At 42.1% G+C, this 26,237-nt stretch overlaps 1 protein-coding gene and 1 long non-coding RNA gene across 2 annotated transcripts; one reads left to right on the top strand and one right to left on the bottom strand.

Moving 5' to 3' along the window:
* Nucleotides 1-666: 666 nt before the first annotated feature.
* On the bottom strand, nt 667-25,804 carry zgc:162160 (uncharacterized protein LOC561782 homolog). Its single transcript, XM_021592745.2, has 5 exons — nt 25,647-25,804; nt 25,389-25,499; nt 10,290-10,441; nt 9,220-10,099; nt 667-1,736 (listed from the first exon to the last, which is right to left on the bottom strand). The coding sequence occupies exons 3-5, from the start codon at nt 10,377-10,379 to the stop codon at nt 1,381-1,383; spliced, it is 1,326 nt and encodes a 441-aa protein (XP_021448420.1). The 5' UTR covers nt 10,380-10,441; nt 25,389-25,499; nt 25,647-25,804; the 3' UTR covers nt 667-1,380.
* On the top strand, nt 13,010-14,092 carry LOC118946067. Its single transcript, XR_005041232.1, has 3 exons — nt 13,010-13,148; nt 13,688-13,775; nt 13,928-14,092. It is a non-coding gene; the product is annotated as an uncharacterized LOC118946067 (long non-coding RNA).
* Nucleotides 25,805-26,237: the final 433 nt, after the last annotated feature.

The raw sequence follows: 26,237 nt of genomic DNA, 5'->3' as shown, positions 1-26,237 counted from the left end.
GTCAATGGTTCAAATGAAAACCCAAGAGGGCTGGGTATGGTCCCTTGGGTTTTCTAGAGCTACCTCTGCCCTGGACTACATGACAACAATGTGTACGAGGCGAAGCCGAGTGGTGTAGACCACCACAGCCATGATAATGCCATTTATTTGGATACATCCATAACCTTAGCGATCACATGTAGGACTTTGATTGTGTATGATTTGATTTCTATGTGATTTGATGGTATTATGTCATTTTGCTTTCAGTGGCAGTGCAGTATTCCTTGTTTACAATTAGAATGGGTGCAGTTTTAACGGACCCCTGCTGCTTCATTATGATAAACACACCTTTCACCATACTTGACAATATCACAATTTGCTTGTGTTTGGGGGTTTTACGCCTTGTCTGATGATTAATGACTGACATATATGATTACATAACAATTTAGACTGATTATTCCTTCCCTTCATATTTTTCTTATCAGGCTTGGAAGAAGTTGGAGAGAGACCCGAGAGGACCAGGTTGTGCTTGTCATGACGTTCTACAGCCAGTAGAGGGAAATCTTCACCAAGGTAAGACTCAATATGGCAGAACTTCCTCTAAACACCTATCAACCTCTAAAAACCTATCTGTGTCGATGTAAAATGAAAAAATAAACAAAAAAGGCTTCAATCATTTCAATTTCCATGATAAGCCCTCAATTATTTATTAGGTTGTTGGCAATGCCCACTAATAGCAAACCCTTCCAAAATGCCTTGAACAGAACCATTTGTGAAGCCAACAAAATGGTGCAAGAAATCCAAACCATAACTTTAAACAATTAATTCAAAGGCAAAGGCCTTTCAAACTTGGGGATTTAAGATTTGAATACAAGGTCAATATTAATTCACGAAAATGTACACATGTAAGAAAAATGTGTGTATCAAAATACTTGAAATGGATGGGCATTTGTCCAGGCCTCCTTTAATTAATCCTCTTTTAGTCCTTCTTACACACATCTAGTCTAGTACAAAGTATTCAATCATTTACATCCCATTACTTGAAACTTTTAAAATCATATTCACCCAGTTATCCAAGTTGTTTTAGATCAGAATATTGGCACTAAATGCCGTATTAAAGAAATTATGAGTCAGAGTGAAGACTTACTTTTTGGTCCCTCTAATAGCAGTCAAAAACTATAGGATATCATTGTTTATGTTCGACACTTCATCAGTTGATGAAGTTTGATATCAAAGCCATTTGAGACATTGAGTCACTTGCACAAGTACTTCTTGCCTATCTTCATGATGTTGAGGTTTTGAAATCTTGCCTCTTGTAGCCTCTGTTCCATGTATGAGCTTGTTTTAAACCAGTGAGCAGCATCATCCGATGACACGGTCTGTGTTTTCACCAATGCACACTCATTCATGCCCATCATCCATCCTGTTAGCATCCCCATTGCTAACGTTATCTCCCTCTCCATGCCCTATCGCCTCCACCTCTTCCTCCCCACTGTCTTCCTCCTTCTCTGGATGTGGTGGGGGCGGCTCCGGGACTGGAGGTGGGGACTGGGGAGGTAGGGGGATAGCCTCTCCCTTCTTGGCCAGCTCGACTAGCTCTCGGGCAGATGAGGTGGGGGTCGGGGTAGGGTAGGTGTGGTGGAAGGATTCATAGTCCACCTCGTAGAAGCCCTCCTCTAGGGAGAGCACAGGGGTGAAGCGCTCCCCCCACATGACCTCTGAGTCTAGGTAGGAGCTGCGCGCCTGGCATGTCATTCCTGGCGGGAGAGAGAAGGGGGAGGGAGACAGACATTACTGACATGAAATAGAGGATAGGAACTTTAAATGACTGTGTGATTGGGTATGATCTAAATGTTTATTTTAAAGCCCTTGTCATGGAATTATACTAAGACCTGGACTCAAGCTGCGTCGTTGTGATTTGTGGATCTAATTAAGATTCACTATGTGGATCTAATTAAGATTCACTATGCTTTGTCTCCTCTACTTTAAATGAGCTGTACTCCTTTCATTGAACAAACATTTTTGGAAATAGGCTGAAGAGTGGTTCTAATACAGAGATGTGCATCTTCTCTTTCAATCACACACATGTACACACATCAAACACACAGATGCAGAAACACATACAGATAGATAGATAAACACACACAAACACACACACACACACCTTTCTGAATATATATATGTGGATTGCCTATAAAAAGGTTATGAGCATTTTCATCCGATGCTCAAGTGAACCTTGAAGAGCCACATCAATTACAGTACATATTATCCACAGGAATGCTGAAACAAACCAACTGACTATGCACAGCCAGCACCAGGGGTATATCAAAGCAGACAGACCAATGTACAAACACACACACACACACACACACACACTAAGAGAAGTAAGGGGTTCCGGGTTGGATGATTCACAACCTTGTGATGTATCAACAGTTCTTTTTTTCAGCAGCTATAATGTAAATATATACAGTGGGGCAAAAAAAGTATTTAGTCAGCCACCAATTGTGCAAGTTCTCCCACTTAAAAAGATGAGAGAGGCCTGTAATTTTCATCATAGGTAAACTTCAACTATGACAGACAAAATGAGAAAAAAAATCCAGAAAATCACATTGTAGGATTTTTTATTAATTTTATATGCAAATTATGGTGGAAAATAAGTATTTGGTCACCTACAAACAAGCAAGATTTCTGGCTCTCACAGACCTGTAACTTCTTCTTTAAGAGGCTCCTCTGTCCTCCACTCGTTACCTGTATTAATGGCACCTGTTTGAACTTGTTATCGGTATAAAAGACACCTGTCCACAACCTCAAACAGTCACACTCCAAACTCCACTATGGCCAAGACCAAAGAGCTGTCAAAGGACACCAGAAACAAAATTGTAGACCTGCACCAGGCTGGGAAGACTGAATCTGCAATAGGTAAGCAGCTTGGTTTGAAGAAATCAACTGTGAAAGCAATTATTAGGAAATGGAAGACATACAAGACCACTGATAATCTCCCTCGATCTGTGGCTCCACGCAAGATCTCACCACGTGGGGTCAAAATGATCACAAGAACGATGAGCAAAAATCCCAGAACCACACGGGGGGACCTAGTGAATGACCTGCAGAGAGCTGGGACCATCAGTAACACACTACGCCGCCAGGGACTAAAATCCTGCAGTGCCAGACGTGTCCCCCTGCTTAAGCCAGTACATGTGCATGCCCGTCTGAAGTTAGCTAGAGAGCATTTGTATGATCCAGAAGAAGATTGGGAGAATGTCATATGGTCAGATGAAACCAAAATATAACTTTTTGGTAAAAACTCAACTCATCGTGTTTGGAGGACAAGGAATGCTCAGTTGCATCCAAAGAACACCATACCTACTGTGAAGCATGGGGGTGGAAACATCATGCTTTGGGGCTGTTTTTCTGCAGAGGGACCAGGACGACTGATCCGTGTAAAGGAAAGACTGAATCGGGCCATGTATCGTGAGATTTTGAGTGAAAACCTCCTTCCATCACCAAGGGCATTGAAGATGAAACGTGGCTGGGTCTTTCAGCATGACAATGATCCCAAACACACCGCCCGGGCAACAAAGGAGTGGCTTCGTAAGAAGCATTTCAAGGTCCTGGAGTGGCCTAGCCAGTCTCCAGATCTCAACCCCATAGAAAATCTTTGGAGGGAGTTGAAAGTCCGTGTTGCCCAGCAACAGCCCCAAAACATCACTGCTCTAGAGGAGATCTGCATGGAGGAATGGGCCAAAATACCAGCAACAGTGTGTGGAAACCTTGTGAAGACTTACAGAAAACATTTGACCTCTGTCATTGCCAACAAAGGGTATATAACAAAGAATTTAGATAAACTTTTGTTATTGACCAAGTACTTTTTTCCACCATCATTTGCAAATAAATTCATTAAAAATCCTACAATGTGATTTTCTGGATTTTTTGTCTGTCATAGTTGAAGTGTACCTATGATGAAAATTACAGGCCTCTCCCCTCTTTTTAAGTGGGAGAACTTGCACAATTGGTGGCTGACTAAATACTTTTTTGCCCCACTGTATATCTTAATTTGCATTTCACCTGCAGCAAATGTATTAAATTATAATGATATAGCTGTAATTCTTTGAATGTAAACAGCACACTAAATGAATAAAACAAATACTGGCAATTCAATGGTATCATGTATACAGTGGGATACCTACATACTGTGCCTGATGATGATATTTAATATACAATTAACATACCAATTAGCCTACGTATTTTCATGAAGCATTTAGAAAAACGAAACAAAGCCTTTGAGCAGCGTGTGAATAAGAGATAAAAGCAGCTGTCACCCCTTCTGCCGCCCCGGCATTCGACGTCGCCGGTCTACTAACCACCGGTCCTGGCAACCCACATTATGCACACCTGACAACCATCATTACGCACACCTGCTCCCCATCGTTATGTACACCTGGACTTCAGTACTTTGATTACTTCCCTTTTATTTAGCCCTCAGTCTTCAGGCAGTCTTGGTCATGCCCAGTACGCTACTCTTGTTTTGTATATCGTCATGTTCTTCCTTATTAAACTCTCAACTGCACTTGTTTCCTGACTCCCTGCTCCCATTCTTTAAGCACCTGAGAGATTAAAACCTCTTGAATCTAGGGGGCACTATTTTCATTTTTGGAAAAATAACGTTCCCAAAGTAAACGGGCTATTTTGTCAGGACAAGATGCTAGAATATGCATATAATTGACAGCTTAGGATAGAAAACACTCTAAAGTATCCAAAACTGTAAAAATATTGTCTGTGAGTATAACAGAACTGATATTGCAGGCGAAAGCCTGAGAAAAATCCAATCAGGAAGTGACTCTTATTTAGAAACCTCTGCGTTCCTATGCGTCCCTATTGAGCAGTGAATGAGATATCAACCAGATTCCTTTTTCTATGGCTTCCCTAATGTGTCTAGTGTCACAATACATAGTTTCAGGCTTTTATTTTGAAAAAAAAAGAAAAACGTCAACATTGCGTCAGTGGTCAGCTGGAGTCTCTCAGAGTGTTTTGTGCTTAAGGGACACATGCGGCCATTGTTTCTCTCTTTCCTACTAAGAAGCCATCTGTCCCGGTTGATATATTATCAAATAGATATTTGAAAAACACCTTGAGGATTGATTATAAACAACGTTTGCCATGTTTCTGTTGATATTATGGAGCTAATTTGGAATATTTAATAGTTATTTCGGCTACAAAAATAATATTTTTGGAAAAAAGGAACATTTGCTATCTAACTGGGAGTCTTGTGAGTGAAAACATCCGAAGCTCATCAAAGGTAAACGATTTAATTTGATTTTCGTGACCAGGTTGCCTGCTGCTAGCTAGGAATAATGCTATGCTAGGCTATCAATAAACTTACACAAATGTTTGTCTTGCTTTGGCTGTAAAGCATATTTTCATAATCTGAGATGACAGGGTGATTAACAAAAGGCTAAGCTGTGTTTCAATATATTTCACTTGTGATTTCATGAATATGAATATTTTCTAGTATTATTTATGTCCGTTGCGTTATGCTAATTAGTGTCAGTTGATGATTACGCTCCCGGATCCGGGATGGGTAGTTACAAGATTAACAGCAAACCAATAAACTCTTTCCTACTTCAAGCAAATCCCACTTCAAGGCCTGATTGGGTTTGATCCCCGAGGGAAAAGAGCAAAACAACACTGTTGTCGATAGATTAAAAAAATGAAATAAAGCATCAGCTTTTAGCTTGTCCTTTGACTAAACCGTCAATATTGACATGGGATACTGAGGAAAAAACAGCCCTTGCTGTTCGATGGATCAAACATTCTTCCTCTGTTAAATCAAAGTCTATATATTGAGTAGAATATCAAAACCAAATCTGAAGCAATAACACCCACACGGTCTGCATCCTCATAAACAAAATCAAAACTAAATTGCCTGCAGTATTATTTTATTTATTTAACCTTTATTTAACCAGGAAGGGCTCATTGAGATTAAAATCTCCTTTTCAAGAGCGCCCTGGCCAAGATAGGCAGCACTAAATCATTACAAAAAAATTAGACAGACAGACAACATGAAAAACTACAAGTAATCTAGTAAAAACCATTGAATTCACTAAAGTATAAAACAGCAAATTAAAAACATTGACAGGTCAGGGAATCAGCCTCAAAATCCTTCATCAGTGATTTAAAAGCACCAATCGGGACAAGTTCTTCCAGTCTAAAAGTATTTTGTTAGGTGTTCCAAGACGATGGCGCAGAGTACATAAAAGCCCTTTTACCAAATTCAGTTTGGACATTTGGAACAGTTAGCAGGATAAAGTCCAGCGAACGAAGAGTGTACCCACCACATTTCTGAACAATAAAAATGCACAAATAAAAAGGTAGTAAACCCAAAATGGCTTTGTAAATAAAAGTATACCAGTGACTGAGCCTGAGCCGGAAGCATTCATATATAAAATATCCCCATAGTCTAGTAAAGGCATAAATGTAGCTGATACTAGCCTCCTTCTGGCTTCAAAATAAAAACAGACCTTATTCCTAAAATAAAATCCCAATTTCAGCTTCAATTTTCAAAGTTGTTGAATATGCAATTTAAAAGAGAGGCCGTCATCAATTAAAATTCCAAGATATTTATATGAGGTTACAACCTCAATCTCCTCGCCCTGACAGGTAGTAATAGGTGAAAGGTTCAGAGGTCTATTTCTTGCATTAGAAAACACCATTAGTTTAGTTTTGTCAGTATTGAGGATCAGCTTCAATTGACACAAGGTATGTTGAACAGTATAAAAAGCAGTATGTCTTTGAGCAGTAGTTCAGTTCACTCCTGGACCGAGAATCATTGACAGTGGGTGGGATGGGAAAAGGGAATTGGGTCATTCCATGAAGAGTGCTTTTGCGTCCCTTTGATATTTTAAGTAGAAATTGTGCATCAATATTGAATTTTAAAAGCATGTTATATTAAATGAAGTTCCCTTTAATATAGACCATATGGATAATTCAATTAATCCACATTTTAAAATGAGTAAAGGCTTGCTAATGTGCCAAAATCCAAAATCTGTCAACCCTGTCACTTCTAGGAAGATTTTAACCCACTTATCCCCAAAATGTCTCCAAGTTTCATCATCATGATAAAGCCCTAGTCATTTCTGAAGATTATCATTTATTTCATGTGATTAGTGATTCATTTACGTCTGTCCTGCATTTTAAGGTCAACCCTGTTACGTGAACTGAACTCTCATTTTAATATGGTGAAACTATTCCCTTTTAAACAGAAACATTGAACATCTAATAGTCAAATCCTAGAGTAAAAGCAGGTGAGCTGGTTCTAATCTTCTTAGCCATTTTCTGGTGTTTTGTGGTGGAAAACTGAAAGGGTCGATCATACACGTCAACCGTGTTACCCATAGATAGGCAGGCTAGACATGTTTTAACAAAACAATTTTTTTTGTGTAGCTTGCATTCAATTGCCACTCCCTGTTGCACACAACAAGCTTCATTCCCCCTGTCACAGGGGGATTTATGGCTGATTTAAGAAGAAATCGTCAACCTGTCACGTTGGTATAAAGAGATTCAGGAGACAGACGCAGGAATGTGTAATAGGGTTTTGTATTTTACCCAAATTACGGCATGCCGTGTAAAGGCACGGGGACGAAGACCAAACAAACACATAACAAAACACAGGGTAGAAACCCAAACAAACACATAACAAAACACAGGGTAGAAACCCAAACAAACACGTAACAAAACACAGGGTAGAAACCCAAACAAACACGTAACAAAACACAGGGTAGAAACCCAAACAAACACGTAACAAAACACAGGGTAGAAGACCAAACAAACACATAACAAAACACAGGGTAGAAACCCCAAACAAACACGTAACAAAACACAGGGTAGAAACCCCAAACAAACACGTAACAAAACTCAGGGTAGAAACCCCAAACAAACACGTAACAAAGCACAGGGTAGAAACCCAAACAAACACGTAACAAAACACTGGGTAGAAGACCAAACAAACGCGTAACAAAACACAGGGTAGAAGACCAAACAAACACATAACAAAACACAGGGTAGAAACCCCAAACAAACACGTAACAAAACACAGGGTAGAAACCCCAAACAAACACGTAACAAAACACAGGGTAGAAACCCCAAACAAACACGTAACAAAACACAGGGTAGAAACCCAAACAAACGCGTAACAAAACACAGGGTAGAAACTCAAAACAAAAGAGAGAGGAGTATCTCGAATAACTAGCACACTCAAACAATGATTTAACACATGGGACGAGACCTGTAATCATCTGTGCAATCCACAAGGGCACGAAAGCCCAAAACACACAGCACAGATACTCACACGCACCAACGGACATGGTAACAATAATCAACCCCACCATTGTGAACAAAGGGCACATATATACAAATACAATCAGTAGGAATAGGGACCAGGTGTGCGCAATGAAAGTTCCAGAGGGATCCGTGACACAACCCTGTTACGTTCAACTCTGTTACTTTATTTTGCACTTAATAGGCACTTACTATAGTGTATATATATATTTCCTTATCCTCTTGAGATGGGAAAACAAGTTTTTATTCAATTGAAAATGTGCTCTTTATGACAGAATTAGGTTAAATCAAACATTTATTTTCACCAAGTTACACTTCACAAAGGGCACCAAATTGGTAGAACGACCCAATTCAATCCCCATTCCAACCTGAATTCCCTCAACGTCTTCTACTCGTTTAATTTCCCAGAGGCTGTACTATTGACAGGTCTGGGATTCTCTCACAAACACACAGACGGGCTTTCCTTGAGTCCCTCCTGCTTCTCACAGCAGCCAGAAGACCCTAATAGAGGATATTAGCATACAGGACAATGCTGTGGCCATTTAGGACAGTGTAATTGCAGTCCTTGTCAAGTGCATTCACAGCCAACATTAATTGGTGATACCCTGCAAGTCTCAAGTGATTCCTGTCGACTGCATCCTCTTTATCCAACCAAGTGAATGAATGCTTATAAACAGGGTCACACAAACCTGCATTAGATTCTCATATTATATGTTAAAGTACCTGTAATTATAGTGTTATTAATGTTATTTTAATAATCATTTTCTACATCATTATGATTACAATAAAAATCTCTCCAGGTAGAAGTTTGTCGGCACAGATCTAGGATCAGCTTACCCTCCACCAGAATGAATCTTCATCATTAGGCAGGAAATGCAAATCTGACCTTAAATTAGAAGAACCCACCTGTGGCTTCCACCATGCCCTCCAGGATGACCACTACCTCAAACTCCTCTCTCTCCAGCTGTTCCTGTGAGATTTCCCAGAAGGGACTGCCCTCGTTGAACTCGTGACAGATGATGAGTGGAGACACCAGGAAGAGCCTGTCGTCCCCCGTATCGAAGCCCACATTGATATCCGTCTGATTGAGAGGGATAAACTCCCCTTCCTTGGTCTGCTTGGAGTGGATCAGCTTGGCCCGGATGGAGGCCTCCACAATGTGTGAGTTCCTCAGGTCTCCTACCCTGAACATCAAACACAGCTTGCTGTCCCTCACAGAGATCACCGCCTTGTGGGAGAACATGAGAGTCTCGGCTCGCTGCTTGGGCTGGGAGATCTTGACGAACATGCATCCCACCATGAAGGCATTGACGATGGAGCCCAGGATGGCCTGGACTAAAAGCAGGAGAATCCCCTCTGGGCATTTATCAGTGATGACCCGGTAGCCGTAGCCGATGGTGGTCTCCGTCTCGATGGAGAAGAGAAAGGCGGAGACGAAGCCGTTGAGGTTGTTGACGCAGGGGATCCAGTCTCCATCGTCGGTGTGGTCCAGGTCTCCGCGGATGTAGGCGATGAGCCACCAGATGAGACCGAAGAACACCCAGGTGGTTGTGTAGACCAGGGTGAACACCAGCAGGTTAAAGCGCCACTTCAGGTCCACCAGGGTAGTGAAGATGTCTGTCATGTAGCGGTATTTCTCGCGCACGTTGCCGTGATGCACGTTGCACTTGCCGTCCTTCTCCACGTAGCGCTGGCGCCGTTTTCTCAGGGTACCTCCTGAATGGTTGGAACCTTTACCGCCCCCACCTTGCCTGCCGCCCACCACCATGGTCCGGTCTGTGGGCACCTGTGTGTTGTTCGTGTGAGAGAAAGAAAGAAAGAAAGAAAGAAAGAAAGAAAGAAAGAAAGAAAGAAAGAAAGAAAGAAAGAAAGAAAGAAAGAAAGAAAGAAAGAAAGAAAGAAGAGGGTTAATGACTGTGTGATTTAACAAAGTAAGTTATTGCTAAATTGATCACTTCCATCAAAACTTCCGTCACCTTGTTTTTGGTAGTATCCCATCTTGGTTTTGACAGCTTTTGGTCCTGTTTCTCCACATCCTGTCCAAAACGCCCTTTGAAGCAATTCATGGCCTCGAAGCGTTGGGCCACAGTCGCTGTTTCTGTCCCCAAACAGTACGTACGCTTTCTAGCTGGAAAACATAAAAGCATATTTACATGAAAGATTATTCAAATTCCACTGTGTAGCGGACTAGCGACAAACCTGTGACATTTCATATCAAACTGAAATGAGGTGTGGTGGTTTTTTAGTAACATCAGAAATCCATCATAAAATATAAAAGAGCCAACGCAAGCTTTTATGAACAGCTCTCCATATCAACTCATTATTGCTGTTCACCTCTGTCAGCCTGGACAGGCAAGGTTCAGAGACATGGTTCATTTCTGCCATTGATCGGCAAAAGCAGACACCCTCAAGCCAAACAGAGAACACGCCAGTAATTCATTAAGCTCAGAACCACTTCACAGTTTTAAATACCATCTTCCCACATACAGACTGGGGCACAAACACTGGCACGCACACAAGCACACACACACACACCACATGACCCTCTCTTTTTCACATCTAACTACGTGACTCCTGGCTCACTGTAGAAAGGATCAAGTGAAACCCTTTTAAGTGAATCTGCCTCATTATGCCTTTTGTCATCCTCCCAAATCGCTCCAGTCAATCCAGATCTATCCACCACCGCGGTGGGTGACTTGCAAGATTCTAAAGATGAGATCGACTGAACTTCAGATGGGTTGTAGCCTACTGGAGATGTAGATTGCATGATCAGCAACCTAAGACTTATCTCAGTTAGTTGCACTGCGACTTGCAATGTCTGCCACCAGCAAAACAAAACAACTCAGCTTCCTCATTTGTCATTATGTAGATTTGAGGGAGTATAACAGATGTAATGTGAGAGGGAGTGAGCTTCAGGGTTACTCAGATAGTCCAAGGATACTGCTCCATGGCCATGTGCTCCTTTGTAATGACAGGAGTTCAAAGCTCCTAGTTCCAGTCTCCTGTGGTCAGTGTGGGGGGCAGGGGAGGGGACAGGGCAGAAAGCCACACTCTCTCTCCCTCAGCAACACTCTCACAATCTCACTGACCTCATGTCAGCTCATTGCACTGCTGTTGTTATAAAGGTCTACAAGCAGCGTTTAAGATAAACTAATGACAAGAGTGAGTATGCGTGTCCGTGTGTGTACGTATGTGTGTGCCAGTGTAGGCTCCTCAGAGGAGGAACGGGAGGACCATCTTACTCAGTGAATTTCAGAAAATTTTAAAATAATGAAACATTAAAAAATATATCCTTTTAGACAAAACTATACTAAATATATTCACGTCACCAAATACCTGATTAAAACACACTGTTTTGCCATCAAATCATAGGATTAGAATCAGAGAACGAACCTAGTGTGTTGTATCGGGGTTGTGCCACAGAGCATTATGGGGGTTCTATGTGTTGAGAATCTTGGTGAGTTGGTGACATATTGGATAGAGATTGACAGTGAAGAGTAATAGTTGAGCATTGTTAGGATATTATTCCATTCAAATTTGTTTTTTCAAACTACAGGAGATAGAGGAGGTAGATTATATGTTGTTTTCTTGGTTTTAGAACTTTATTTTTGTGTGGAGTTAGTGCAATTTATTTCAATTTGCCTTGCTAACTTTAGTAGCAAGTACTAACATCGCTCCCGAGTGGTGCAGTGGTCTAAGGCATCTCAGTGCTAGAGGCGTCACTACAGACCCTGGTTTGATACTGGGCTGTATCACAACCGGCCGTGATTCAGGGGGCCCATATGGCAGCGCACAATTGTCCCAGCGTTGTCTGGGTTAGATTTGGCCGGGGTAGACCGTCATTGTGTTGGGCCAGGGATTGAAAGGTTGCTGGATCAAATCCCCGAGCTGACAAGAAAAAAATCTGCCCCTGAACAAGGCAGTTAAACCTCTGTTCCCCGGTAGGCCATCATTGTAAATATGAACTGTTCTTAATTAACTTGCCTAGTTAAAAAAAGGTGAAATAAAAATGTTTTAAAAATGAAAATACTCTGATCTGGTATTTAGGCTATTTATCAAAGAATACACATAATCACTCCGGACAGGCACAAGCAAAAACTCATTACATAAATGTTTCAGCAGCCTAGGCTACACCTAAACATTAGAGATTTGACATGCTGTATGGGATGAAAATGAGATTTTTTTTTCAGTCTGATCAACTGTAGGCTACTAATAATAGCAGGTGCATACAGCCTATGCGCCCTGTCCATCTGGTCAGGGTAAACAAATTGGTAATGTTATGTATATATAGCCCATTTGTTTGTCAGAAGAAAATGTGAATGTGATCAAATTTGATTTATATTCAAACTTGGGCTGGCTATGCTGCCTATACCTTTTCAATCCAAAATGATTAACTGGAATTAATCAATCAACACAATAGTAATGACATAGACTGTGAGTTCATTTTTAATGAGGCCTATAGTTGCAAACATGCATAAAGAAAAGCTCAGCTGTCACGTCCAGACCTTAGTTCCTTTTTTTATGTCTCTATTTTAGGTTGGTCAGGGCGTGAGTTGGGGTGGGCATTCTATGTTTGTATTTCTATGTGTTTGGCCTGGTATGGTTCCCAATCAGGGGCAGCTGTCAATCATTGTCTTTGATTGAGAACCATACTTAGCCAGCCTTTTGTCGCCCTTGGGTTGTGGGTAGTTGTTTTCTGTCTCTGTACCAGTACCAGACAGGACTGTTTTGTTCGTTCCTGTTTGTTCTAGTGTATTTAAAAGATCATGAACACGTACCACGCTGCACCCTGGTCCTCTCCTTCTTCCACCAACGACAACCGTTACATCAGCCCTGTGAGTTCTATTGTCTATCAGTTGTTGTCTCTGTGTCTGGGTAGAGGAAACTCCCCTGTTAGTCTAGTCTAAGTATAATTAATATGAACAAGTATAAGGTTGCTGCAGTTTGACAGGGTTTTCTTCATGAGTTAAAAAAAAAACATGTGACCTGATTAGAAAAACTGGTCCCATCATAGCCCATATAAAACCTTTTTACAATAGTCCTGTAGCTCAGCCTGGTCTCATAGACCAGATGTAATCACTGCCATACCCTATAGGGTCCAGGCCCCAGGCAGAACCATTTTTCCAAGGGCTTTATTCAGGAATGTTTCTTGGGCTACTTTGTGTCAAATGGGCGAGATGCACAGTCTGTGTTTGACTTTGTGAATTCATGGAGAAACCTGTTGTCCAAACCTACGATGGCGCAGCTGTAATGGAATGTATCTGCTATTTACAGCTAAGTCCCCTCCTGTACCCTGATTTAAGAGGTGATGACCACTCCACTAACATTGCCAACTCTTTCCTTTCTTTCCTTTCTTTCTTTCCATGAACTGAAGCCATGTCTCATGTGCCCACTCATCCACTGGCACATTGAATGTTTCCTCTCCAAGCACTGAGTAGCCCTGTCAATTTTCTCTCATTACTGTATGTAGAGTCAATCACTTACACAAAAACAATCATATTTTTACACATCAATGATTTTACTCATTGCATGGATTAACTCATTTTTAACTATTTTGTCTAACTGTGGAGTGTAGTGTGTGTGTGTTTAAAAAAAAAAAAATTTAACTTCCCAGTCAAATCCTGTCCTGCCCTCAGTGGAAGAGTTGAACTCTTCTCCAACACCATCCATGATGAGCCTGTCCTGCACTGAAGGCTATGAACACCTCAGAGCCTGTCCTGCACTGAAGGCTATGAACACCTCAACCCCTGTCCTGCACTGAAGGCTATGAACACCTCAACACCTGTCCTGCACTGAAGGCTATGAACACCTCAGAGCCTGTCCTGCACTGAAGGCTATGAACACCTCAACCCCTGTCCTGCACTGAAGGCTATGAACACCTCAACCCCTGTCCTGCATTGAAGGCTGTGAACACCTCAACCCCTGTCCTGCACTGAAGGCTATGAACACCTCAACCCCTGTCCTGCACTGAAGGCTATGCACACCTCAACCCCTGTCCTGCACTGAAGGCTATGAACACCTCAACCCCTGTCCGGCACTGAAGTCAAGCCTCTGATCAACTCATGCCTCATACCCTCATTCAATCACTGCTGTGATCTCTTTCCAACAGAGTGGAGTAGCCCTCTCATTCCCACCTTTTTCAACTGTTCTCTCTCAGTTCAGCAGTGTCATAGCTTAAAACATTTTACAGGGCACAGAGCTTCTGGAACAAAACACCCAACACTTGAAATAAATAGATCTTAATTATAGAGTAGAGTGGCACATTGAAGGTGAATGCTCAAGTCATCTTTCTTTTGAGCCAGACTGCCCCTGTTCTATAAACTACCAGCCAGCATTTATAATTGACAAATAATTCATTATTACCAACACCACCTACTCTCAGCATATTTCCCCTGTGACCCCTATTAGACAGCAGAGATTCATTAAGTCCCTGAGTTTAGATGTTGAGATGAAAACATTCTCTGCCACACACACACTCCCGATGAAACCTCTTTGAAGTTATACGCTTAAAATGATCAGCCTCCATTCCCCATGCTCCGTCCAGTGGTAGAACACTGGCAGTAGGTGTGGATGTGATGAGGAGTTGCCTGTTAGTCAGCAGCAAATGTGTGAAAGCTGAAAGCCATATTAATGATGCAGGGCTCTGTGGGGTACGTGGGGGGAGGACAGGCAGAGACAGACGGAACACGCTGGGAGGCCACAAATCAGCCACTGATCCATCTAGAGGTGGGCCCGCCTGACGAGAAGATTAAAGAGACATGGGGACAACATGCTGCCTACATGTATGACTGGCAGGGGAGGGAGAGCAAGGGAATGAGGGACGGGGACAAGAAAACAAACAGAGAGAATGAAGTAGATAAAGAGAAATGAGGTAGAAAAACAAATGAGTGAAAATGATAAGGAAAGAGAGTAAGGAGTAGTGTTGGACAGGGCAAAAGGCAAGGATGATAGTGTTGATTGGCGAGCAGATCGGTCGAGTAGAGGGTTTCAGGAAGGGAGATGATGAGAGAGACAGTAAAGAATAGTTTAATAGGGCCAGAAAGAGAGAAGGGGTTAATGGTTTGAAAGGAAATGACAGGTGTGGTTGGAAAGGTCAGAGAAGAGAGGCTAGAGGGAAGATGATGACTGGTTGTAGAGGCTGGAGCAGCCAGGTGTGAAGTGAATCGGTGAGTGCTAGGCCTAGTGTTGACACCAGTACCACTACTGCTAGTAGCAGTGTGTGTTTTTACAGGCTTCTCTCCAAGTTTGCATTCTGATCACAGTAGCTTCCCCAGAGGCTCAGTCAACCAACATGGCTTAATCCTAAAGACAGGACTGACCTCAGTTCAGAGTAGCCAGGCAGCATCTGCTTCCTCAGCACAGCTCCACTGGCACAGCATGTTACAGCACTAATGCCACCCAGAATAAAGAATAGTTCTGTCAGGCATAAGGGATGGAGGCCAGCCTTCTGGGATGAAATGTCATGTCACCAGTATGAGGAAAAGATGAAGTCTCATTCTCTGTGTCGCCTTTGTGAGAATCTTGTCGTGAGCACCAGTGATTCTTTACTTTTTTCTTATTATTTTCGCACTCCATTTATCACTCTCCCCTGCTCCTCAGTCTCTTTCCCTAGTCACTTTTCTCATTTCATCTGGGTTCCCATTTTGGCTCAGGATGATGAGGGTATAATGGCCTCATTGAAGACTAATGGTTTATAATGATGAAATGACCTGTCCAGCACAAACTGAGAGCCACAGACAGACAGAGAGACCGACAGACTTGCCAGGCCAGAGAGAGGATGCTTGAGCTCACTCCCCTCAGCCATTAAATTACACAGCCAAAGAGAACAGTAGTTGGGAGAGAGAATGAGTAGATGGGAATTAAAGAATACTACCAGAAATAAGAGGTGAAAAGAAAGAGAATGGAGTGGAGATAATTAGGAAGTGGTGAGGCTGAAACGAGAGCCAGGCAGACTCACCGCATTCCCACTTCAAACTGTAGTCTACACTCTATCTTTAAAGGCTTTGTACCACACTTAAACACTCTGCCCTTCAGAGAACTTCCTCTTAGGAGGGCAGAAAATTAGTTGTAATGGCTATTTTTATTTTAAAACAGCTTGTGTAGGTAGCATCATTAGATATGAGCATAATCATTTACATGGCTAGACATGATCTTAAATGTACCTATTTTGTTCTCTATTGCTCCTCTATTATTCCTCAAGCAAGAGGGGAGGCCGATGACATCACAGATTCCCATTAGACCAACTCCTTGAATGCCCTACTCCTTGAAGTTTGCAGTTTTGTCTAAAAAAACACTATATTGCTCAAAACAGATTTTTTTTTACCCCTTAGTGTGTGTACTTTACAGTATTTATACTTGAGACTTTTCAACAGTTAAAGTTAGCTGGAGGACGTCTTTAACTAATTTAAAATCAAATCCAATTAGATTTGTCACATGTGCCGACTACAACAGGTGTAGACCCTACCGTGAAATGCTTACTTACAAGCGATTAACCAACAATACAGTTACAAAATACAAAAAATATATAACAATAACGAGGCTATATACAGGTGGTACCGGTGCCGAGTCAATGTGCGGGGGGTACAGGTTAGTCGAGGTAATTTGTACATGTAGGTACAGTAGGGGTAAAGTGACCATGAATAGATAATAAACCGCGAGTAGCAGTAGCGTAAAAACAAAGGGGGGGTCAAAGCAAACAGTCTGCTGTTCTCTCTGCTGTGCGGTAGAAGAGAGAACAGCCTATTTTTTTTTTTTATAGGTATATATTTAAAAATATTTACCAGGCAAGACAGTTAAGAACAAATTCTTGTTTACAATGACGGCTACCGGCAAAACCTGGACGACGCTGGGCCAGTTGTGCTGCCCTATGGGACTCCCAATCATAGCCGGATGTGACGCAGCCTGGATTCGAACCAGGGACTGCAGTGACACCTCTTGCACTGAGATTCAGCGCCTTAGACCGCTGCGCCACTCTATGACTTGGGTGACTGTCTTTGACAATTTTTTGGGCCTTCCTCTGACACCGCCTAGTTTATAGGTCCGGATTGCAGGAAGTTTGGCCCCAGTGATGTACTGAGCAGTACGCACTACCCTCTGCAGCTCCTTACGGACAGATGCCGAGCAGTTGCCATACAAGGCGGTGATGCAACCAGTGCTCTCGATGGTGCAGCTGTCAAAATTTTTGTGGATCTGGGGACCCATGCCAAAGTTTTTAAGTCTCATGAGGGTGAAAAGTTGTTGTCGTGCCCTCTTCACAACTTTTTTGGTATGTTTGGACCATGATAGTTTGTTGGTGATGTGGACACCAAGGAATTTGAAACTCTCGACCCACTCCACTACAGCCCTGTTGATGTGAATGGGGGCATGCTAGGCCCTCCTTTTCTTGTAGTCCACAATCATCTCCTTTGTCTTGCTCACGTTGAGGGAGAGGTTGTTGTCCTGGCACCACACTGCCAGGTCTCTGACCTCCTCCCTATAGGCTGTCTCATCGTTGTCGGTAATCAGGCCTACCACCGATGTGTCGTCAGCAAACATAATGACGGTGTTGGAGTAATGCTTGGACACGCAGTCGTGGGTGAACAGGGAGTACAAGAGGGGACTAAGCACGCACCCCTGAGGGGCCCCCGTGTTGAGGATCAGCGTGGCAGATGTGTTGTTGCCTACTCTTACCACCTGGAGGGTGGGTCATCAGGAAGTCCAGGATCCAGTTGCAGAGGGAGGTGTTTAGTACCAGGGTCCTTAGCTGAGTGATGAGCTTTGTGGGCACTATGGTGTTGAACAATTATCTGTAGTCAATGAATAGTATTCTCACATAGGTGAACATTTTGTCCAGGTGGGAAAGGGCAGTGTGGAGTGTGATTGAGATTGGGTCATCTGTGGATCTATTGGGGCGGTATGCGATTTGGAGTCGGTCTACGGTTTTCAGGATGATGGTGTTGATGTGAGCCATGACCAGCCTTTCAAAGCACTTCATGGCTACAGATGTGAGTGCTACGGGGTGGTAGTCATTTAGGCAGATTACCTTCGCTTTCTTGGGCACAGCAACTATGGTGGTCGACTTGAAACATGTAGATATTACTGACTCGGTCAGAGAGAGGTTAAAAATGTCAGTGAAGACACTTGCCAGTTGGTCCGTGCATGCTCTGAGTATACATCCTAGTAATCAGTCTGGCACGGTGGCCTTGTGAATGTTGACCTGTTTAAAGGTCTTGGTCACATCAGCTACGGAGATCTTGATCACAAAGTCACCCGGAACAGCTGGTGCTCTCATGGGTGCTTCAGTGTTGCTTTCCTCGAAGCGAGCATAAAAGGCATTTAGCCCGTCTGGTAAGCTCCCCTCACTGGGCAGTTCGCGGCTGGGTTTCCCTTGTAGTCCTGCCACATCCTACGAGCGTCAGAGCCGGTGTCATAGGAGTCAATCTTAGTCCTGTATTGATGCTTTGCCTGTTTGATGGTTCGCCTGAGGGCATAGCGGGATTTCTTTAAGCGCTCGGATTAGTGTCCCGCTCCTTGAAAGTGTCAGCTTTAGCCTTTAGCTTGGTGCGGATGTTGCCTGTAAACCATAGCTGCTGATTTGGATATGTACATACGGTCACTGTAGGGACGATGTTGTCGATGCACTTATTGATGAAGCCGGTGACTGAGGTGGTATACTCCTCAATGCCGTTGGATGAATCCCGGAACATATTCCAATCTGTGCTAGCAAAACAGTCCTGTACAATAGCATCCGCGTCATCTGATCACTTCCGTATTGAGCGAGTCACTGGTACTTCTTGCTTTAGGTTTTGCTTGTAAGCAGGAATCAGGAGGATAGAATTATGGTCAGATTTTCCAAATGGAGGGCGAGGGAGAGCTTTGAACTCTGTGTGGAGTAAAGCTGGTCTACAGTTTTTTTCCCTATGTTTGCACATGTGACATGTTGGTAGAAATGAGGTGAAATGGATTTAAGCTTGCCTGCATTTAAATCATCAGCCACTAGGAGCGCCGCTTCTGGATGAACATTTTCTTGTTTGCTATTGGCCTTACAGCCCATTGAGTGCCAACGCCGGTTTGTGGTGGTAAATAGACAGCTACGAAAAATATAGATGAAAACTCTCTTGGTAGATGGTGTGATCTACAGCTTATCATGAGGTACTATACCTCAGGCGAGCAACACCTCGAGACTACCTTAATATTAGACATCGCGCACCAGCTGTTATTGACTGCCTGGTGATGCCACCAGGCTGACATTTCAGGCTGTCTATTCAAACAGCTGTTAAGCTGAATGTGCATGATCCTTATTTTCACAATTTCAGTATTATTCCAACCTCTTAGTGTGTAAATATATATAAAAACACAGGAAAGTACAGTTTTGACTGCACTGGGCCTTTAATGATACTTCCTGGCTATGATTTAAGCATGTATCACAGTAAGCCTTTGTCTCATATACAGTACCAGTCAAAAGTTTGGACACCTACTCACTCAAGGGTTTTTCTTTATTTTTTACTATTCTCTACATTGTAGAATAATAGTGAAGACATCAAAACTATGAAATAACACATGGAATCATGTAGTAACCAAAAAAAGTGTTAAAGAAATCTAAATATATTTTAGAATCTTAAAGGAGCCACCTTAATGACAGCTTTTCACACTCTTGGCATTCTCTCAACCTGCTTCACCTGGAATGCTTTTCCAACAGTCTTGAAGGAGTTCCCACATATGCTGAGCACTTGTTAGCTGCTTTTCCTTCACTCTGTGGTCCAACTCATTCCAAACCATCTCAATTGGGTTGAGGTCAGGTGATTGTGGAGGCCAGGTCATCTGATGCAGCACTCCATTACTTTGCTTGATCAAATAGTCCTTACACAGTCTGGAGGTGTGTTTTCAGTCATTGTCCTGTTGAAAAACAAATGATAGTCCCGCTAAGCGCAAACTAGATGGGATGGCGTATCGCTGCAGAATGCTGTAGTAGCAATGCTGGTTAAGTGTGACTTGAATTCTAAATAAATCACAAATTGTGTCACCAGCAAAGCACCCTCACACCTCCTCCTCCATGCTTCACGGTGGGAACCACACATGCGGAGCTCATCCGTTTACCTACTCTGCGTCTCACAAAGAGACAGCAGTTGGAACCAAAAATCACAAATTTGGACTCATCAGAACAGATTTCCACAGGTCTAATGTCCATTGCACATGTTTCTTGGACAAGCAAGTCTCTTCTTACTATTGCTGTCCTTTAGTAGTAGTGGTTTATTTGCAGCAATTCGACCATGAAGGTCTGATTCAATTAGTCTCCTCGGCACAGTTGATGTTGAGATGTGTCTGTTACTTGAACTCTGTGAAGCATTTATTTGGACTGCAATCTGAGATGCAGTTAACTCTAATGAACTTAGCAGAGGTAACTTTGGGTCTTCCTTTTCTATGGCGTTCCTCATGAGAGCCAGTTTCATCATAGCGCTTGATGGTTGCAACTGCACTTCAAGAAACTTTCAAAGTTCTTTAAATTTTCCTGACTTTTTTGGTTACTACATGATTCCATGTGTTATTTCCTAGTTTTGATGTCTTCACTATTATTCTACAATGTAGAAAATAAAGAAAAACCCTGGAATAAGTACGTGTCCAAACTTTTAACTGGTGCTGTAATGGTTTTCTTCCGTTGAAGGAGAGGACCAAAGCGCAGCGTGGTAAGTGTCCATGGTATTTATTTAAATACATAAACTGAACGCTCCATACAAAAACAATAAACGTAACGTGAATAACCAAAACCGAAACCAGTGCCGTGTGGTGTAAAACACAGACACAGAAACAATCACTCACAAAAACACAGTGAAACCCAGGCTACCTAAGTATGATTCTCAATCAGAGACAACTAACGACACCTGCCTCTGATTGAGAACCATACTAGGCCGAACACAGAAAAACAACCTAGACACACAAAACATAGAATGCCCACCCAGCTCACGTCCTGACCAACACTAAAACAAGGAAAACACAAAAGAACTATGGTCAGAATGTGACAGGTGCTGTACATCATTACTGATGAATACTGACAGTAAAGCCCCCCTGGATGTTCCATATTTCAAATATACATACTGCAACATACATTTGCCTCTCCATAAAAGGTCAACAGACCATGATTCAACCTGCTCCATACATCTGCCATTGACAGTAGTGCGTGACACAATGACTAATTTAGGGTTACAAAAGTCCTGGAACTTTCAATAAATTCCCTGGTTTTCCCGAAATCCTGGTCGGAGGATTCCCGGAATCAGGAAAGAATAAGCAGGAAATCCAAAATCCTCCAACATGGATTTCTGGAAAACCAGGGAATTTATTGAAAGTTCCCAGAATGTTGCAACCCTAGTCACAGTTAAATCATGGTTGATTGGCTTTAGTTTGGGCAGAGGGAGTCAGGTTCTGTGCAGCTGGTCTCCAGGGGCTTTGCTCAACATCTTTGGCCTCCTCAAATATACCGCACGCCCCCTTGTTATTGTCCCAGGGCATGGGATGTAATGGTCAGCTACAAATGCACTGCAGAGAATACTAATGAGGGTTCAGAAGGGATGTTTTTTTTGTTCAGGAAGATGGTTGATACCTGAGAGTGATTTACTGCTCTAGAATTGGCACTTGTTTCAAACCCACTACGGGAGCTTCTTTTACAATAAACAATCCTGGTGTTCCCTTGGGTAAATAAGCACGGTACGGTGGGAGGTCCTGCCGCTTCCCGCGTTTAGTAACTTTAATTAAAGCCTCAGGTTAGGTTTTGTCCTGTTTTCGTCTACACTTCCTCCGCACACAGAATACAAATTGACAGAATTAAATGGTATAAACGTATTTGCTCTTCACAGCGATTGTGTCGTAAACCACTTCTGACATTCATTTGAGGGCAATTTGAAAGTGAAAAGGACAACTCAATACGTGATCCTCTCCTCCGCCAACGCACGGTACTCTGCTGAGTGCGGCTGATAATGGGCTGTGGTGGCTGAGCATGAGCAGTAAGCTAGAGCAGCACCTCTGTATTCTTAATCAAATCACTGTCATTGCCAACACCTATAGCCCCTAATATTCTCCCCCTCTTTCTCCCTCACTGCCTCATTTCCACCCCAATGAACTCAAATTGACAAGTTCAGGCAGATGAGGGATACAAGAAAACCCTTTAATTTATGTTAGGGAAATAGAAAGCCAGCCAGCGATAGGTTGAATGATGATGGGATAAGGAGGTGGGAGAGAGAGAATGTTTAAACCTTGAATGGAACAAATGTTCTCTCTGTGAACCATATAGATTAAGTTTAGAATCACAAGAAATGTGTAGTTAACAGCATTAATGGAAAGTAAATATGAAAAATATATTATGAGGTTATGGCTGTTGGTGAACTGAACAATGTCCAAAGCCAAACCTGGCAGGCTGACATGGTTAGAGTCAGATGCTTCATGCCCCTGACATGGTAATAGTCAGAGGAGTCATGCCCATAGGGGACACAGTGGCACGTGGCCCTCGGATCACATTCCTTTCAATCTTTTACCCAGATTTTAGCAGAGACGCAGAGAAGCATATTTTGTTTCTTTAAAAAAATAACCCCCAGACAGGAAGATACAGTTTAAGACGTATGCTTAGAATATGCAGGAAAATGTATTTAAAATAGAATTAAGCATAATGATTATGACTCTAGATTGCAGGAAAAAGCTGGTTTAGGTGTGAAAAATGAAAAATTCTCCAACTGGTGTTAACATAATATTATAAACCGGATAGTTTGGCTCCTGGATGCTGATTGGCTGAAAGTGGTATGACAAAAATGTATTTTTACTGTTCTAATAACGTTGGTAACCAGTTTCTAATAGTAATAAGGCACCTCAGGGGTTTGTGGTATATGGCAACTCCGCATTGCGTCATGCGTAAGAACAGCCCTTAGCCATGGTATATTGGCCATATACCACACACCCTCATGCCTTATTGCTTAATTATACCATGGCATTGTTGAATACTTGTTTCTGATTGGCTTGAAGGGCATTATAGAGCGTGCATTATTTCCCTATAACGCACAGTACATTTGCACGGTAGAATTCAATGGCTATAGTTAATTCTTACACATTCTATGTCTGAGCTGCTTTGAAAGCAAAGGTTGAAACGAAAACATTATTGACATTGTTGAATTGGATTTTCATAACGGCAAGCTAGGGTTAGCTAAACTAGCAAGTCTGTTTGTTTGGTCACCATGGCAACTACTGTAGCTATCTAGTCAACTTGCTAGCTACTTCAGTGGATGGTGAAGGGATAATAAACTCGGGGCGCTATATGTTCTCTGGAAAAGAATTCAACTCCACAGAAGGTCAGTTCCACTTTCCACATGCTTCATTATTTTCCATAGAACGCATAGCCCCTCAATGTGTTTACCCCTTAGGTGTAGGCATGCATGCCAAGTAATATAATTAAATTAGCAATAGAATACAAATCACAATACTGTAAAACAAAGACACAAAACAAATTGATTGGAAAGGTATACATCCCTAGAATAAAACAGAGGCTATTTCTGCACTGGCCAGAAAATATTATGACTGAAATGGCCTTGAAAAAACAACAGAAACGTAACATTTTCAGAGCTCACATATACTTCTTGGGAGTTTCCTAATGCATTTTAGCTGAAAGTTCTTGATATAATTATTAACCACACATTCACTTTTGGAATATCATATCTTCTGAACTAAAACAGATATTAAACGTAGTTAAAACATACTGAAAATAAGTTCTCGCAATATGTTCAAGGTTAATTTCATCAAGGCTTTAAATTCAACCCATTACAAAGCCTTGGCAGATGAACACCCCGCTGACCTTGGAGTCATCTTCAGAGCCATGAATAGTGGTTAAGCTGGGTAGGTAGTGTAACCATCTAGCAATTCCCAGTCATATTTAATATTCAAGAACAAATCTAAACCATTCCATCTGATGCCCATATGCTACTCCAATGGTTCCATGATATCCAATTCGCTGTCATCAAATCTGAAGCATGTCAATTGCTCTTGAGCAGCCATGCCCTCCTTTTAGAATTTCTAGAATGCTTTATGTAAAAAAATATAACCAATTTGACAACGTGTGAATAGTTATAGAAAATATATTCTAAACATATTTGACATGGATAACAGGATGTGTTGAACACATAGCGCCCAGGGCATAGTCGCAGTTGACTGTTAGTTCTGGAATTATTATTTATTCAGAATGTGAATCGTTGATGACGAACAGCAGCAAGGCGCGTTAATAATGGGGTAAGAAATAATGCACGAATACTTCATGCTGTGCAGTTGGGAAGAGTGGGGCTGTTTAAAATTGTAGCTTACAAGTGGGTACTGGGTAGGCTAAAGAATTGGACTAGCTGTCAAAATTATAGTCGAGCGTGAAACGCGTTGGAGCATAAGAGGAACATATGGGCACGTTCACTCACTTGCTGAAAAACAACATGAAAACAGGGCGATAACGCAACACACCAAAAGACGCCGAGAGAATAAAAACGGGAGAGGAGACCGGAGACGAGAGAGAGCGGGGAAGAGAGTGAAAGAAAGAGCGTAGACAAATTGGGGATGGATGAATGAGGATAAGAAAATAGATACACTATAAATGAACAATGTATTACAATGTTTTAAATTGTTCATTGGCGTCAACATTGTATCTGTAATTAGTCAAATTTTATACCCAAATTTAAGTGGATTTCTTTCGCAATCATTTGTTTAAATGTTTTATGCTAGGCTTCTAGTTGCCTACTAATCAGCCTAACTGATTGACATGGTTAGGTTAACTCACATTACCCGCTGACTTGAATTAAAACCACAAAAAAATGGAAACCTCAATAAACGAAGTTGTCCGCATGTTGACTTTATCTAGTTTAATAGACACATAGCCTAACAACCCGGCGTCATAAAGGCTACGCAAAACTGAAGCAAATAAAGTTTGCAACCCCTAACAGACCCGAGCATACATTAATCCAGTTTGGTTGCCTAATAGCCTTGTCTATTCAGTCATATAGGCTACTACGGACATATGTACAGCGTTGGCAGGGTTACTACTGTATTAAGCATTTAATAATTATGTAGTTAATAAAATACCTCACCTCGGTTATACAACGGTGCTTGGTTCGACTGCACGACCAAAGGTAGGTTACATCAAACACGACCACCGAGCGCGCCGCCAGTGCGTGTCCACATATCAACACATCTTATTCCTGTAAATTGACAGAAAACGGAATTGATAAAAATAATAAGTTGCATTTACTATCGCTATAGTAGTTTGGAATTAACACGTCTGGTTATTTTGGCTCGGTGGTTATCCATGAGTGGAGCAAGGCATCCTCTGTTTGCGCTGTGCTTACCTTCTTTCCGAACTGGATTTGAGAGTCCCATGATCGCTGCCATAGCAGATCTGGTGGCGGTTTTAAAACAGTAGGTAAGACCACTACAGTAAACTGCCACTTTTTTTGTTCCTCCTGTAGCTCCGCCTGGTCTCATAGACTAGACGTAACAGCCAGCTGTAGCCTACAGTTCATTGTGCGCGAAGGAACGGACTAGACTTGCCACTCCTACGCGTAATGCAAAACTCCCCTCCCCCTCATCCGCCCCCTGTACTTTACAGACTACTAAGCTTTTCTCATTATGTACGATCTAATATATGTGCTTCCGTGCTGTGTTCAGTGCTCAGTATGATAGATAACATTACTATTCGGCTTTGACTGCTCTCTGCAGTGGCATCAGTAGTCCCATTTGATTCCGTGCAAATCATTCCCTCTGATCTACTTTCATTAATAAGAGTAATCATTTTTTCTCAGCGGGAATGCTAAGATTACCTTCTGAAAAATGGTAGACAATAAGAAATGCAGAGGTAGGTGACTGCATGACCTATCTATGAGATACATTACATTGTTTCAGCCATAAATGCAGAGGTATGAGGCACTCCGAGTGTGAGG

This window comes from Oncorhynchus mykiss, chromosome 3, assembly GCF_013265735.2.
Source record: "Oncorhynchus mykiss isolate Arlee chromosome 3, USDA_OmykA_1.1, whole genome shotgun sequence".
Classification (NCBI taxonomy): Eukaryota; Metazoa; Chordata; class Actinopteri; order Salmoniformes; family Salmonidae; genus Oncorhynchus; species Oncorhynchus mykiss.
The sequence above is the reverse complement of the archived record's forward strand: the minus strand, read 5'-3'. Positions and strand labels throughout refer to the sequence as shown.